Source organism: Anoplophora glabripennis, unplaced genomic scaffold (genome assembly GCF_000390285.2).
Source record: "Anoplophora glabripennis isolate ALB-LARVAE unplaced genomic scaffold, Agla_2.0 scaffold94, whole genome shotgun sequence".
Lineage (NCBI taxonomy): Eukaryota > Metazoa > Arthropoda > Insecta > Coleoptera > Cerambycidae > Anoplophora > Anoplophora glabripennis.
The window spans coordinates 895,507-911,220 of record NW_019416228.1 but is presented as its reverse complement, the minus strand read 5'-3'; the positions used below and the strand labels follow the sequence as shown (position 1 = coordinate 911,220).

At 31.4% G+C, this 15,714-nt stretch overlaps 1 protein-coding gene across 1 annotated transcript in view; it reads left to right on the top strand.

Moving 5' to 3' along the window:
• Nucleotides 1-809: 809 nt before the first annotated feature.
• LOC108903535 (runt-related transcription factor 2) overlaps nucleotides 810-15,714 on the top strand; it is a 109,380-nt gene continuing 94,475 nt past the window's right edge. Inside the window, exon 1 of the mRNA XM_018705754.1 lies at nucleotides 810-1,233. Coding sequence (XP_018561270.1) covers nucleotides 810-1,233 — 424 coding nt within the window. The remainder of the gene's footprint in view (nucleotides 1,234-15,714) is intronic.

Here is a 15,714-nt window from a genome sequence, read left to right as displayed (position 1 = left end):
GTTTTTGTTAGTTAATCAACAACATACCGGCTAAATCTTTAGTTTTGGTTTAAATGTCGGCGAGAGAAATAGACACAGCGGTATCGGCGTACAGCAATCTTAATAACACATGTTCCCCGCACCGGAGGGCTTAGTTTGGCCTCATTTGTGATTTAATACGAGGACGGGAGCACTCCGCCAAAAAACCCACCGCGGTACGTCGGCTGAACATCATCAGGTGAAACGGGGATTAAAAAGTTGCACACCTGATCAAGTGGCTCTAATATGTGAGTGCGTTTTACCGATTCCCCACCCCTATAAAAAGTTTTCATTCAGAAAAAGTGTTGACATGTGTTGCTAGGCAACCGACGGAGCGTGTGGATCGGGATTTTTTGACTGACATGTGGAATTAATCGTCGCATGTGTATGATTCCAGTAATGTTACATTTTGGTGCTAAATATAATGAGTTAACCGTTCTCTATTTTATCAAAGTGTATTCACGCTTTTTCCTTCAATATGATGTATAAAAATACTTGGTGTACTTTAAAAATATTCCACGAAATGCATAAATTGTTGATGATCTAAAAACAAGTAATAAATATTAAACTAGTAGCTAGAAAACTAATACATCAATTATAATTATCTAAGATTAAATAAACACAAACAAGCTTTAAAACTGTAAAAAAACCTAGTGACGCCATCATGATCTCAAGATCTAAAATAAAATGTATCAGGATTTAAAGTAATGCTGTAAGTATTAGTATGGAAGAGGCTTTAAAAACAAATCATTGATATCCTTATCAACTCCCTCAAAATTAAATGGTTGTTCATGTTTGGTGATTGGGTACCGACAACGATGCACCTTACCAACACACCCTCAGGTGCCACCGGTACCGCTTCCTCCCCAGAGGGTACCACCAGCTTGATCCAAGACACCTACACCAAAATGACCTCCGACATCCTCGCGGAAAGGACACTCAATGACTTCCTAAGTGAACATCCTGGTGAATTAATTAGGACTGGGAGCCCCCTTTTTGTGTGCACGGTTTTACCTCCACATTGGAGGTCCAACAAGACCCTTCCCGTGGCTTTTAAGGTGGTCGCACTGGGGGACATCGGGGATGGGACTGTAGTGACTGTTAGGGCGGGAAACGATGAAAATTATTGTGCGGAGTTGAGGAACTGTACGGCTGTTATGAAAAACCAAGTAGCTAAATTTAATGACCTTAGGTTCGTGGGAAGAAGCGGAAGAGGTAAGCGATTTTTTAATTAGCCAATTTTTGAAATGTATTGTTAAATATTTTGAGAATGTTTTGTTGGTTCAAACAGTCATATTATTACTGAAAAGTTAAAGTGTATCAAGAAATAATTATTAGAACCCATTTTCCCAAAAAATAAGACAATATTTTAGATAAGTAATAAAACCAATTGTTAACAGGGTTCTGCAGGAAATGATGTAGTTGTATTAATAAATAAAGGAATTGTTTGGAAAGAACTACGAAGATATTACCTTGTTACATAGCCACTTTACTTTAAGAAGTTCACAAAACTATAAGTTCTGCATATTTGAACCTCAATTTAGTTAAAATTGTAAAAAAATATTGACAGTAGTTGAAGGGATTCCATATCTCTGCTGAATAAGAGGAATAATAGAAATGAACAAAATAAAATTGAATTTCACATAAGAAAGGAACAATTTGAACAAAAATTATCATGTGATGAACTTACCATTACTATTATTACTATTACTACCCTTTATTTATTATACAATTAAATAGTCTTGATCCATAATCACTGTTTTTAACGATGACGTTAAAACTGAGATAAAACGTTTTATTGAACGTACAATAATTGGAAATTTCAAATTTTTAGACAGTTTGAAAACTTGTTAAGCAAACGATCATTTTTCTTCCACTGTGTTTTTAGCTTATCAAATTACTAAAGTGAAGAACTAGCGCTACTGGTGTAAATTTAGGTTGAAAATAATAATATTTGTATATTTCTAGCTCATTAGGTATCTTGTTTTACATTTGTTACTATTGCACCTTGCTCAAATATGGATACTTGTTTGTATTAACTCACGCATACGATCTAGATTGGTATGTCTTCATAAAATTGTTTAAAGTAGGTTCCATTACATTCCCTAATAATAATTCTTCTTTTACGTTGATAATAAATCTGGTATTAATCGTCTTAGTTTAGTTCCATCGCCATGAGAGGCCATTATAATTTTTTTGTTAATGTCTTTTATTTTGATCAATTGAGTTTGATGTATACTTATTTCAGTTGAATTTTAATATAATATTAATTTCTTGGTGTGAGGTGATTTTCTTCAATAAAAGCCACCCTAATTTGAAAATAAATTAGAAATGATTTGATACAAGTTACATATTCCAAACAGGGGTACTTTTTGTGTTATGAAATTAATTGGTAGTGTCCATATTTAGATTAACTATAAAATGCAGCTACTTCGTGACCACTGGTATTACTTCGTGATGGTGAATACTTAAAAGACAAATGATATCTGGTAGTTTTATTTTAAAACTTAATTAATTCTGTCTAATGACTGTTATATTAGATAATTTATTTCTGTATTTTATTTGCAATTAGTTTTGCACAGTTTCTCTGGGTGGTAGACAAAAGAAACGATCTTGGATCCTATTCAAAGACCTTTAGGTACCTAAACATTGTTCTATAATCTCTTGGCATCTTTGGTTTTGTATTATTTACATTTTATGTTTTTTGGACGTAAATTTAAAAATTATAACGAAATTGAAAAAACGAAGGAATTACTTTGTAACACAAAACAAAGTCTCCTGAAATAATTGATGTTCCAATAAGAAACAGCATCTTTAATTAAATCACTTGAAAACTACTACCAATTTTTGATGTTCCAGGCAATAATTATCATATTTTTACTTGTACCTTAAAAAATGCCTTTCTAATTTCCATATTTCATTGTATTTTTTGTTAGTTACCCTTTTTTGTATTTTGAATTCAAAATTGATGCAGAGGTATTTCTTTGTGACATTATTGCAATGTGCTAGAGTTTTCATAGAGAAAAATCGGTATCAATACCAAGGCAACTAACCAAATTAACAATAGATAGTTTTATATTTAACAAGTTATTAAAGTCTTTACTAGTTTTAAGAATTAATACCGATATTGATGGAAGTCGATAGATAGAAGGGATAACGGAATAAATAGGTACAGACACAACTAGATAAATTAGACACAATCTATAAAATTATCTAATAAATCCTAATACAAACTTTGCAATGCGCTATTAAAAAGAAAGAAAAAAAATAATAGATGACATGTGTTGTTAACAAGCATTAATTTTTTTATAGTGCAAATGTAACACTCTCTGTTCCTTTTAAGACGAATTCTTCCATTTCTAGGGTAATATCAATAATACATAAAAGTGTTTCAAGTAAAAAAATCAAAATAGGTACAATAATGTATTGTTTATTATACAATAATGTATTGTTTTCATTGTACCTAATTTCATTTTTTCAAATTGAAACAATGGACATGTTAAATTTGAAGCCTACTTTGATGAGCAGGATAAACGTACCGTGTAGGTGTTACTTGACGTTTTTAAAATAATAACATTTTTACCATCCTCGAAAATATTTCCGAAACATAACATGATAACAAGACGGGGTCCTCACCATTTCTTTAAGCATGGGAAAACATTCACAGTGTGGAAGACTTACTTTGAGAAAATAGTAATTGCGTTCTAAGTTTTCAATTATGGTTCTTTTCATTTTTTAAATGAAATCCTATAGGTATTAAATTTCATATAGACAAATTGCAAAATTTAATTTAATTTTATTTTTATTAAGTTATGTTGGGATTTAGTTCTTAATAAAATTTGCGAAATATTCGTAGTTGTTTTTAATTTCTTTTGCGGCTATGTTCACAATAATTTAATGTAAAAGTAACCCTAATAAAAGAAAAATAGTTACATGAATCTGCAAATTAGTGTCTTTATGAAAAATGTCTTAACTTATACGAAAATATAAGCATATTAATTCAGAACGTGACTTTAAAAATGAAGATTGTAATAACATTATGAAAAGTTATTAGATAAATTAATTCTAACATAGACTACTAATTTTTATCGAATACTTAATTGTAATATAGAAACTATTTATAAAATTACATGAGCGGAGATAAGGGTTGAAATAGCTAAACTATGGGGCTGTCTTGAAGATAAATATCTTTCGTATTTGAATATCCTGGAGACTTTAATGCTGGGATGTAAGAAACGGGGTAAAGGAGATGAAAATGCGTAAAAGGAAACTTCCTTGGGTTGACGCATGACTAAAAAGGCGGGATATTGTGCGGCGGAAAACCAACAGTGTTACGGAAAACTGTCAACAGATTATAAAAGTTAATCCGCCGTAAAATAAACTGTTTGTCTAACCCTTTTCATTTCTCATCACCGCTGAACTGACTCCGAACTGATAGGATTTAATTTAAAAATAAAGTTTGAATTGGGATTAGCGTTGAAAAACATTTGCTTTTTATTCCGCTCTTCTGTTTATGTTTCGGTTTTCGGGATTTCAAAGAGAATCCAGAATTGTCTCGAATCACAACTGGGGAAAGTTTAATATTGTTTTGTAAATTGAATTTGTTTTTTCGTTTGTGCAATCAGTTATAACTGGTCTATTGCAGGGCTTTTTCATCGCGTTGTCATTTACACTGAAATTTAGACAACTTTAGTTATCCGTTCAACTTTTATGACAAAACATATTTATTTAGTTGACGATTCACTTAAAATATTCCAATACTCGGCTGGATATGTGCATTGGTTTTACAACTACCTACAACTTAATATTTCCCACTCCAGCTTCAATGTTATTCTTAGAGTTCGCATACGACTGAAATTAAGAAGCCAAGAATTTAGTCATCAAGTCGTTTAAAATTGGTATTTTTCCGCAAAATTTAAAAAAATAATAATTTCCCTATTTAAAAAAAATCATCCAACATTAACGGAAACCCGTTGGCGTTCCGTATGGGTTCTCCAGAATATTTGAATATATATTTTTAGAACACTTTTTACCATTTATTAATAAATTTAAAATTTTATGTAGAAACCAACATGGCTTTTGTGAGAATAGATCGACGTCATCTGCAATGTTATTTATATCTTTATAATTAAATCATTGAATTTGTTGAAGCCGGCGATTGTCCAGCAGTTATATTTTGTGATTTGAGCAGAGCCTTTGACTGCGTAAATCATAATTTATTACTATCTTTTTTGGAAAAATATGACATAAGAGGAACTGTACTTAACTGGTTATCAACATTACTTCGGAGTCGTCAACAGTATGTGTCTTTAAAGGTCGAATCCAAACAATCTATAGATTTTATGCAATCCGGTTATTTAAATTCGGATGTAGGTGTACCTCAAGGCTCAATAATAGGACCTGTTTTATTCATTTTATATGTCAACAATATATCAAGTGTCACAAAACATATCGCCTATATACAGCCTATGCTGATGACTTTTCAATGGTTTTATCGTCAAGGGATTGAGATGCATTGAGTAGTAGAACCGCAGAGGCAGTGGAGAGAGTCTCACAGTACTTTAACAATATCGATGTGTTTTTTAACGAGGACAAAACTGATATTTTAAGAATACATAATTATCAAAGAACTATCGAATACATATTAAAGTAAATAATAAAATTGTAACTAATGCACATGACGGTAAGTTTTCTAGGTGTTTATTTGGATGAATTCCTGAAATTTAAATTACATTGTGATATACTTATTTCGAAAATGAATTCTCTAAAGTTTCTTTTCTTAAATTTGCAAACGGTGCTGAACCTTTCCCAGCCTGTACACGTTTACTATATACCCAAGTAGATTCAAGCCTTAGATACGGAATTTGTTTATGGGGTAATTCGACTAATGCAGTTGCATATTAAAAATCTCAGACAGAGAGTCATGTAAACAATATTTTAAGGAATTAAATATTTTTATCCCTTCCCTATTTGTTTATATACGCATTATGTGTTTATGGATGTATATAGAGATAAGAAAAGCATTGACATTAACAAAGATAAGTACAATTATAACACGAGACATGCTATGCTGATGATCTTAGAGTGCCGTTTTCCAAACTAATACTAGCCCTGAATACTCCTTGCTGCTTGGGTCCAAAATATTTTAATCGTTTACCAAACGATGTTAAATACTCTTTATCTGTAAATATTTTTAACTGAAAGTTAAAGCTCGATAAATGTTTTACAGTGTGTCAGGTTTTTTAGATTCTTAAATTGATGTTTTTATTATTTTTTTGTAAGATTAAGTGTATGACGAATCCTATACCAACATGTATACTGTCTTAATGGAAAATACATCATTATCATTAATATTAAAACCGCATCGAATTATATTAAAATTCTTATGTGCGTTAATTAACTGTATAACCTTCACATACATACATATTATGATCAAAACACATTGAGATAGTTTCACCATGCAAAATTTATAACCAGTTGTCAAACATTGAAGGTTATGTTTCTTTTCGTCTTTTCTAATTGCCATTAGTTTCAGTCGTTGACCACGATGTTAGGACATACAGAGGGTGTATGTATCCTAAGTCCATGTCATATAAGGGGGTGATTTCTTGCGTTATTTTAGGTTCAAAAGCCTTATAAACCAGGGCCCTAAAGTTACTGGTTTCCAAGATAGAGGGCATTAAAGTTTAGTTTTTGAAAAATATCACATTTTTTCAATTATCTCTGAAGTTGTTTGACATAGATCGACGAAACCTGAGAAAATGATGTAACTAATTGAAGGTAATAATTCGGTATATTTCTATATAAATCTGCTAACCCGTGGCAGAGATTCAGGGGAATATGTTTACAAAAGATGCTGAAAAAGTCCACTATTGGCAGCAACACAAGCGACGAGCCTTCGCATCAACGACTGTCATATATTTTAAAAAATTATTGGCATCTTTCTGACATACTGCCATCCATTTATGATTAATTGCCTTAAATCTACTTCATTTTCTACTGGAGTTTTGTTTTTTTTTAACTATGAAATACCTATTAGAAATTATTTTAATATTAAATTATTGTTTGAAGAGAATGCAAGAGACCTTTTTTTATTAAAAATATAACGCGAAAATTAATTTTTCTGAAAATCCAGTGGCGTAGTTTTTTTGAGGGTTTTATAACAAAGATCTCCTGAATCTCCGCCACTGGTTAACAGATTTATATAGAAATATACCAAATTATTACCGTTAATTAGTTACATCATTTCCCCAAGTTTCATGAATCTATGTCAAACAATTGAAAAAATGTGACATTTTTCAAAAACATTAAAGCCATCTATCTTGGAAACAAGTAATTTTAGGGCCCTGGTTTATTGAGGCTCTTGGGCCTTAAATGACCCAAGGAATCGCCCCCTTAATTTATGACATAGACCTTCGATAGACCCCGTATTTAAAATAGACTAAAGATTAAAGACTTGGAACTTTAATATTCTATCACGAATCGAAACTGGTTAAATCAAATTAGAGTAGTAATTCACCAGTCTATATTTAAGTTAAGTAGCAATTGATTTTTTATTCAGTATGCAATAAAAACCTGGATGAAACGATTTGAAAACCCTCCTTGAATTCTCAATCTGGTAGAATCATTGGTTCGACAGTCAGTGATTTAAATTAAAGCGAGTATTTTACCTTTGTCAAAATTACGTATGTGAAATGTTCAATCTTTAAGAGTTAATTTATTGAACTTTTAGATATCCTGTAAATTATAGTCAAATTTTATGAAATTTCAATTTAAGTTTTATTAACAAATTATAATGTATATATTTTTTGAAACTTTCAATTTTTAGACAAGCGCGTGCTAATCGAAACCTTTTATTTTTTTCTCTCTGTCATATACATACAGAAGAAATACCAGACCAGTACCAGAAGAAATACCAGTACCAGAAGAAATTTTAAAATTTAAAACCATAGAGAAATTTTAAAAACCATAAAGAAAAATTTAATATATAAAAGAAGCAATGGATGATTTAAAACCATTAATATTGTTTCAAAGTGCTTCTTATGGTAGAAAATTGGAAACCATTGAAATTATATTAATAGAAATTTATTTGATAGAAAACTGTCTACCTGTATGCTACTTACTCAGCATTGCATATTTTGCAGATCAGTTTGTTTCCAATGCAATGAAATAATATAATTGGTCCCTAAAACAAGAGGAGGTAACTGGCAGAACATCCAACCTTTGTTGTTGAATCATGCATCTGTAACATCAAGGTGGTTGGTTAATTGATAATTTTTATGTTTTTATTTCCTCCCCATTCTCTACCTACAAGGTAAGGAAATGTTAAAGGGGGTATTTATATTTCTAATTTATTTTGTGTAGGTTGGCGCCCTAATCACCAACAATATTTTTTATTTCATTTTTCGGTAGTATTTATGCTAAAATCTAAGTTAAAACAGAACCACTTCCTTTTGCCTTCGCTTCAGAATAACGTACAGTACATTCAAGGACTGTTAGAACATCAAAATTTGTTGGTTTGAACCAGGGACACAATGCTTTTTGTTTTATGAGTATAGAAGGCGTTAAAGATGATTCTTTGAAGTCAAATTTTAGCCATAAAAAATGTATTGCATTGTAATTTGGTATAGGTAAGTTTTGAGTGTTTTAATTACCTCAGTGTTCTTAATTTTTGAATTCGCTAGCTATGATTACCTACTCATAGTGGTATTTTATGACATAACTTCTTTCAGGTTACTCACCGTTGTTGAGGAAAAAATTCCATTAATTGTCTCAAAGTCAACCAGCTACTTTATATAAATGAGTAAAAATTTTGCTTTCTTAAAAAGTTACAGGCCTTCAAAAAAATTGATATAGTAATTCTTTTAAAACCCGCAACTTGATATTGATGGGTTTATTTTCTCCAAATAACGTAAGACTACATATACCTTGTAAAAGGAACATAAACCGGTAAAATTTGGGACAGTTAGGTGATTGGTTTTTTCTCAAAAATATTGTATTTTAACAAGAGTACCGTCCATGTGTAAAATTAAATTACACTATAATATACTACATGCACAGCAAAAAGCTTACACTGAAAGAAATGGGCTTATTAAACTGTTTATCTAGAATAAAGTGTATAGCGCATATTAAAACTTTTATAACCAATATACAACTTTTATTAAAAAAAAGCAATCATCTCCATACTCATTATTCAATCAGTTCAACTGGAAGGTGCTTAATACACCTTATGCATCTATGAAATAAAGGTTATAATGAATTACTTATACATTATTAGGTGTTATAGACTTTATATTCCAATTGTATAGTAGGGAAGATTTGTTGTATAAAGACCAGTATCCGAATTTGTATATAACAATTGTATTAACAGAATTATTCGTTCTTATACTGAATATGTTTCCGTTTTTAACGTGTAAAACGCATCTTATAATGGTTAAGTGATCGTCACCTCTCGGTGCATAATCGGTTATGATCGTTGTTAAGTTATATTCATAGTCTTGTAATAATAATCATATGTCAGACCCGAGAGCGAAGTGCGCCGACTCAATAAGAAACCTGGCTATTCCAGCCGCTGATTTAGGGTTCGCCGCACGAGCTCATCCCTTCTAAGATTTCAGTAGCATGCTATGCATGAAGCAGAACGGTACTCAACTATCTTATACAGTCCACTTTTATTGTCCATACATGTTCAATCATTGTCAAAATAAACACACAAAACCACAACGTCTTTATTATCTTTACTCAAGAAGAGAAAATACAACAATCGTAAAATTTCCGACAGTCCGCTGTGCATCGACTTACACACGTCTAGTTTGATGAAAATGGACAGTATATGCACATGTTTTGTGGGATACATGATCATATCGCGTTGTGTGAAATGGAAAATTATTATGTAAGTATCTAACTGTTTTATGGCTTGTAATTGTTTTGTTTTTTCAAATGTAAATCTTGTCTAAATCTTAAAAATTATTATTTTGTAGGTCCTATTAGAAATCGCTGATGTTAAGTTTTACATAAGATGGAGGAACAGAAGGTTAACGGTGACAAAGAAAAGCATGGGTATAAAGTCAATCAACCAGAGGAAATAAAATTATATGGAAAGAAGCTCAACCTTTCTGGGGATGCTTCATTCTTAAGGTGGAAGAGTTATAGTGCAAATTCTCATGTAATACAAGAAAATACGGGTGCATCGTTGCTAAGAAAATAAACTGGACAGTTTTGGGAGCGATTTGTCATCATTTTTAATGCTTAAAAGTATGTTTTATGTATGTTTACATTAGAACCTTAGCTTGTAATTACAGTTATCCAATAAAATTTCTGAAAACTTAATGACATATGTTTTTAACTCATACAGAGTATACAACAGTTTAATACATTTATTATTATAAAACTTATAACCAGTACTAGATGTTCTAATAACGATATGGAACACTTTAATAACAGTTATTGCTATTATTTCCTAAAAGGTATAAAAAACGTTGTATATTAGTTATACAATAATTTAATAAAGAATAAGGTTTATAGTCACTATACAACTTTGCTAGCAATACGCGTTTTATATCCAATATTCACCTGTTTAACTGTCACACATAGTATACAATAGTGTTATAATGATATATAGAATTATAATAAAGAATAAAACGCATTTCTTTCAGTGTAACCTTAAAAGTGTTGTGTCATAAAATATCACTGGGAGAAATCGAGCTAGTAATCTTTTGTTGACGTTCAAAGACTAGCAACACGGATTGAATTAATAACCTCCGATTTAACAAATTTTGATGCTCGTAGTCCATAGGAAAAAAATATCTTATATTTTGGTGCTGATCAGGCCCTGATTACGTACATTATTCTGAAACACAATGTATGTGCGTATGTTACAATTATACGAATTTTCTTGTTTTTCATACTCCTTTGTTCGTCTGACTTAAATCTGTAGGTAATATACATAATTCAGATATCTCCGCTAGGCTTAAAATTTGTTATATCTGAGTATGATAATTGAGTCTGTTATCACTTTTTATAAAGTCTTGATCTGGTGTGGTCATCTTAAATTAAGAGATACTGGTATTATCTCATGAAAATTTTTTTCTCTCTGAACCTACTCCTGGAACAATTTGAAAAGAACGTAGAACAATGGTTCGTTGCTAACAAACTAAAACTTAATAACAGTAAAACTCAAAAACTCTATATTTCTTTGAATCCTGAAAATATAAAAGGCGAGTATGTTAAGTTACTTGGGGTAGTTATAGACGACAGTTTAAGTTGGTCCGGCCATGTTGCATATCTCTTGAAGTCGCTCCCAAGCACAATTTTTTTATTACGACAGCTAAAGAATATAGTTGATTTAAATACTTTAAATATGTCCTAGATTGCTTTTTTTCATTCTCGCATATGCTATGCAGTTTTTCTGTGGGGTAATTGCAGAGAATCTATAAAAATATTTCACTTGCAAAAGAAATCAGAGTCATAGTTAATGTGAATAGCAAAGAACATTGTCAACCATTTTTTATTTCCCCCTTCCTTGTTTATATATTTTTTTTCAGGTTGTTGAAATTCATAAGAATATAACCAGATTTGCATTGCAGTCAGATATTCACAGTCATAATACAAGAAATGCTTAGAGCTGAGCTTTAGAAACAACCTTATTAATGGAGATGATGATCTGGTAAAAGTGGTCACCAGTCATTTGAAAATGATCCTCGACCAGGAAGGCCTTCGACTTCAACTGATGTCTTCCAAGTTTAAAAAGTCAAAGATCTGGTGCGTGCAAATTGCCGATTGACTCTCAGAGAAATTGCAAAAGAGGTTAGCATCTCAATTGGGTCATGCCATGAAATTTTGACTAAATAATTGAACATACCTCGAGTTGCAGCATTTACTCCTCGTTTCATGAACGAACAGAAAAAAATCGTGTGGACGTTTGTCGGCAACTCCTTGAACAATCCAATGATGAAACATTCATTCAAAGGATCATAACAGGATACGAAAGTTGGATTTGCGGTTACGATATTGAGACAAAAGTTCAACAATCACAAATAGATTGGCAAAGGATCTCCACATCCCAAGAAAGCACGTCAGTCTCGATCCAATGTCAAAGTTATGTTCACTTTTTTCAACATTAATAGAATTGTGTATTTTGAATTCTTGCCTCAAGGTGAAACAGTGTGTGCTTATCAAAGCGTTTCACAACGGTTACGTGAAAAAATCCGGAAAAAGAGGCCAGAGTTGTACCGAGACAATTCATGGTTTTTGCACCATGACAATGCGTCCGCACACTCAACGGTGTCAGTTCCTCAGTTTTGTGCCTAAAATCAAATTATTGTCCTCCCTCACCCTCCTTACTAGCCAAACCTGGCTCCTTGTGATTTTTTTTTATTTCCAAAATTAAAGTTAAGTGCTGAAAGGACGTCGTTTTCAGACTATCGATGACATCAAAGCAAAGTCACATACTTTAGAAGCCATTTCAAATGAAGCTATTTAGAACTGCTTCGGGAAATGGAAACACTGCTGGGAAAGGTGTGTGAATAGGGGAGGGGAGTACTTTGAAGGGGACAAGGACCTTTAATGTATAAAATTAATGATACAGTTTAAAAAATAAAGTTCGGTTATTTTCTGAAGAGACCTCGTATATTTAAAGTAAAGTTCAATAAGTGAAAATATTGATGATTCTCATACATTAAATGAAGATGTAGATAAATTACACAAAATCATATTATTTACTTACCTAACAAACTTACATTTATTTAAAACACTTATTGCCTTACACTGCAACAAATGAATCTAAACGTGTGATCGGTTAGCAAAGTACAGAGACAAATGGGTTAGTTTAAATCCACACTTATATTCGTATCTACAACACATCAAATATAGAAAAGCACATACAAAACTAGGAGTAACACGCTGTAAAATTAACAATATATAAAAGAAAATAAACAAATTTAGTAACACACACAAATGCGTAATTTCATTCCATTTACATTTTATATAATTTTATTGTTGTGCAAATGTCTAAAATTCAATGTATAAATTTCCATATTTTTTAGTCAGTGTGTATGGTAATATATCAGAGCCAATTACATTTTTATTTTTAATTTTAGGGCTACTACTGATTTGTTTGAACTTATTTTACAGCATTTGACAAATGTGTTTTTATTAAAACTATTGCATACCAGAGCAAATGTTGTCTAAGTACCAATAATTGATAATTTTGGTCGATTATTCCGGTATAATTTAAGAGCCCCTTGAATTACCCAAACTCAACACACATTGCAGTTCTAAACATTAAATAGATTGCGATATAGAGTGTATGTGATTATGTTCAAACATCGATCCGCAAAATGCATTTGAAGCCCCACACAAAACGGCTATGATATCAAAATTGTAACATGCAATATCAACCGATGGGTATAATTGCTCATCACTTTGAAACTGAAAATGCTAGATTCGATTTTTCAATCATGAAGTTGATGGAAACTGGGATCCAATGAAAGTGAAGTTATGAAAAATGTACAGTGAAATGGATTTGGGCGTGACAGGAAAATTTTTTAATAGCGTGACTATTAATTGCGAATTTTTAATTTGGATATGGGCAGAAAATAGGCAGATACATTTATAAAGTTAAGCAGTTTTTTCAATATTTGATATTCACGAATTTGTCCCCAGGATTTAACATTAATGAGCTAAAATTGAATAGAAGTGTAATCATTTTGTTGTGTTAATGTACAAAGTATAAGCTAAATTATGACTTGGAAAAAAAAATTGTCATGAAAATCCATAAAAGTGTAGAAAAAATGATGTGGTCGCAGGTTGTATTAAACCGCCTTAAAAATTTGAACACTCTACTGTGAATAAACTTTAGGGAATGTTTCTTCTCGTTAAAATAGCCAAAAAAAGGAACAACAGTTTATTTTTTCTGAAAGAATTCATAGGGGATGTATTTTAAAATGAGATATGGAAGTTTTTAATCAGTTAGATGTTCAAGAAGAGTTGAAGATACAAACTTTCATCTATTACTTTTAGTAAAGCTGCTCTTGTTGAAAATTGTATATCCAAATCTGTGAAAAAATAATTCGCTCCGACATCAAATATAATGAATTCTAACTGATCCTCTACTAACGATAATATCTGTAGGCTAGTTTGTTGTGTAATAAGAAATACATATTGTGTAAAAATTAAACTCGTTCAAAGTGTAGAAATGGTCAATATACAATGTAGTCCCTAGACTAAACCCCATAACCCACAATTGCTAAAATATATACATCTTCTTTAAATGTCATTCATTCGAAAATCCATGTTTGTATTTCTCTATTAATTTAAAAGTACAAACTATAGGCACATTAACAACACACGAATTTACTTCATATTTCTGGCCTTCCTGCTTCTGGATATTCTGAGCAGGCTAGAAAATTAAAAAACGTCTATTCTTTAGTAATTTTTATTGCATTGGTACAAACGGGCATTAGACTCCTAATTCCGGCGGCACTAGATAAATTTTGTTTTGGAGTTTACATGTAGGTAATCGCTAAAAAGGAATTAGACTATACCAAGTTTGAAACCTACTTCTCTAATATTTGTTTAGTAAATAAAGAAAACTATGTTTCATATCCTATTTTGAAAATGTCTCAGAGACACTGGGAAGCGTTTTAGGGAATAATATTCCCGTTTTTTTGTTTTGATTGGAAAAATCATCCTTTCAAATTTGTTGTACTAGTGATGACTGTGAGTACATCAGTTTTTAAAATAGATCAACATCCTTATGAAAATAAATCACGAATCCTCGGCTCAGAGATGAACAGTGATTATATGCCTCTAAAGTTGAATTTTGAGAAACCTGATAATGCCCAGAAAAACAGGAATGGTAAATAGAAATAGTGGATCAGGTACCAGTGTGGATCCAGAACACAAAATGGCATTGAAGAAGAAATATTTGGTGCAAGCCTTAGTCTCAAAAGATTTGCGTCCCTGGGAAGCAACATTGATGTATTCCAATCTGAAGTTCCTGTCATCGAGCTTGGTATTGGAGGACAAAATCAGAAGACAAAAAATTTCCGATAGCCAAGCAGCAACAGCGCAACAGAAGATTCCTTGAAAACTGATCTGGAACTCCTAAATCTGCTTTTGAAAAATATCGGTGTATCACATCATAACTGAATTAGTCGAATTAGAGTCACATCCAATGCAGAAACACAGCAAATCAATGATCAAAAAATAATTGAAAAGTGATCGATTACGTGCAATAACTAAGAAGTCAAATCAAGCATGTCATGGGATTTCTAACGTCTCTGCAATTTGAGAAAACATTAGAAGTTTCCCATACAGAGAAGAGAAACACTAATTTATTAGAAATATAACTTCCAGGGGACAATCCAAAAGAGTTATCTTCAAAACTAGTGAATTTAGTGAACGGGCTACTGAATCTGATGGAGGAAATAGATCTCTTGATTTGACCTTTACTTTTTTGATTGGTCCATAAAAAAATTAATATTATATTATATTATAGATCACTATCTTCACTTATTAGAAACAGGTTAAATTTAAATTAAAATAATATCATTTATTATTTCCTAATAGAAATAATTAGGTATGTAAAAAATGTGACTAATATTATGCAAAATATAGAACATTTTTCATTTACAACTTGGGTACAAACTAAACTGTACTAAATACATTTGAAAAAAGAAAAAACTTCAACACATA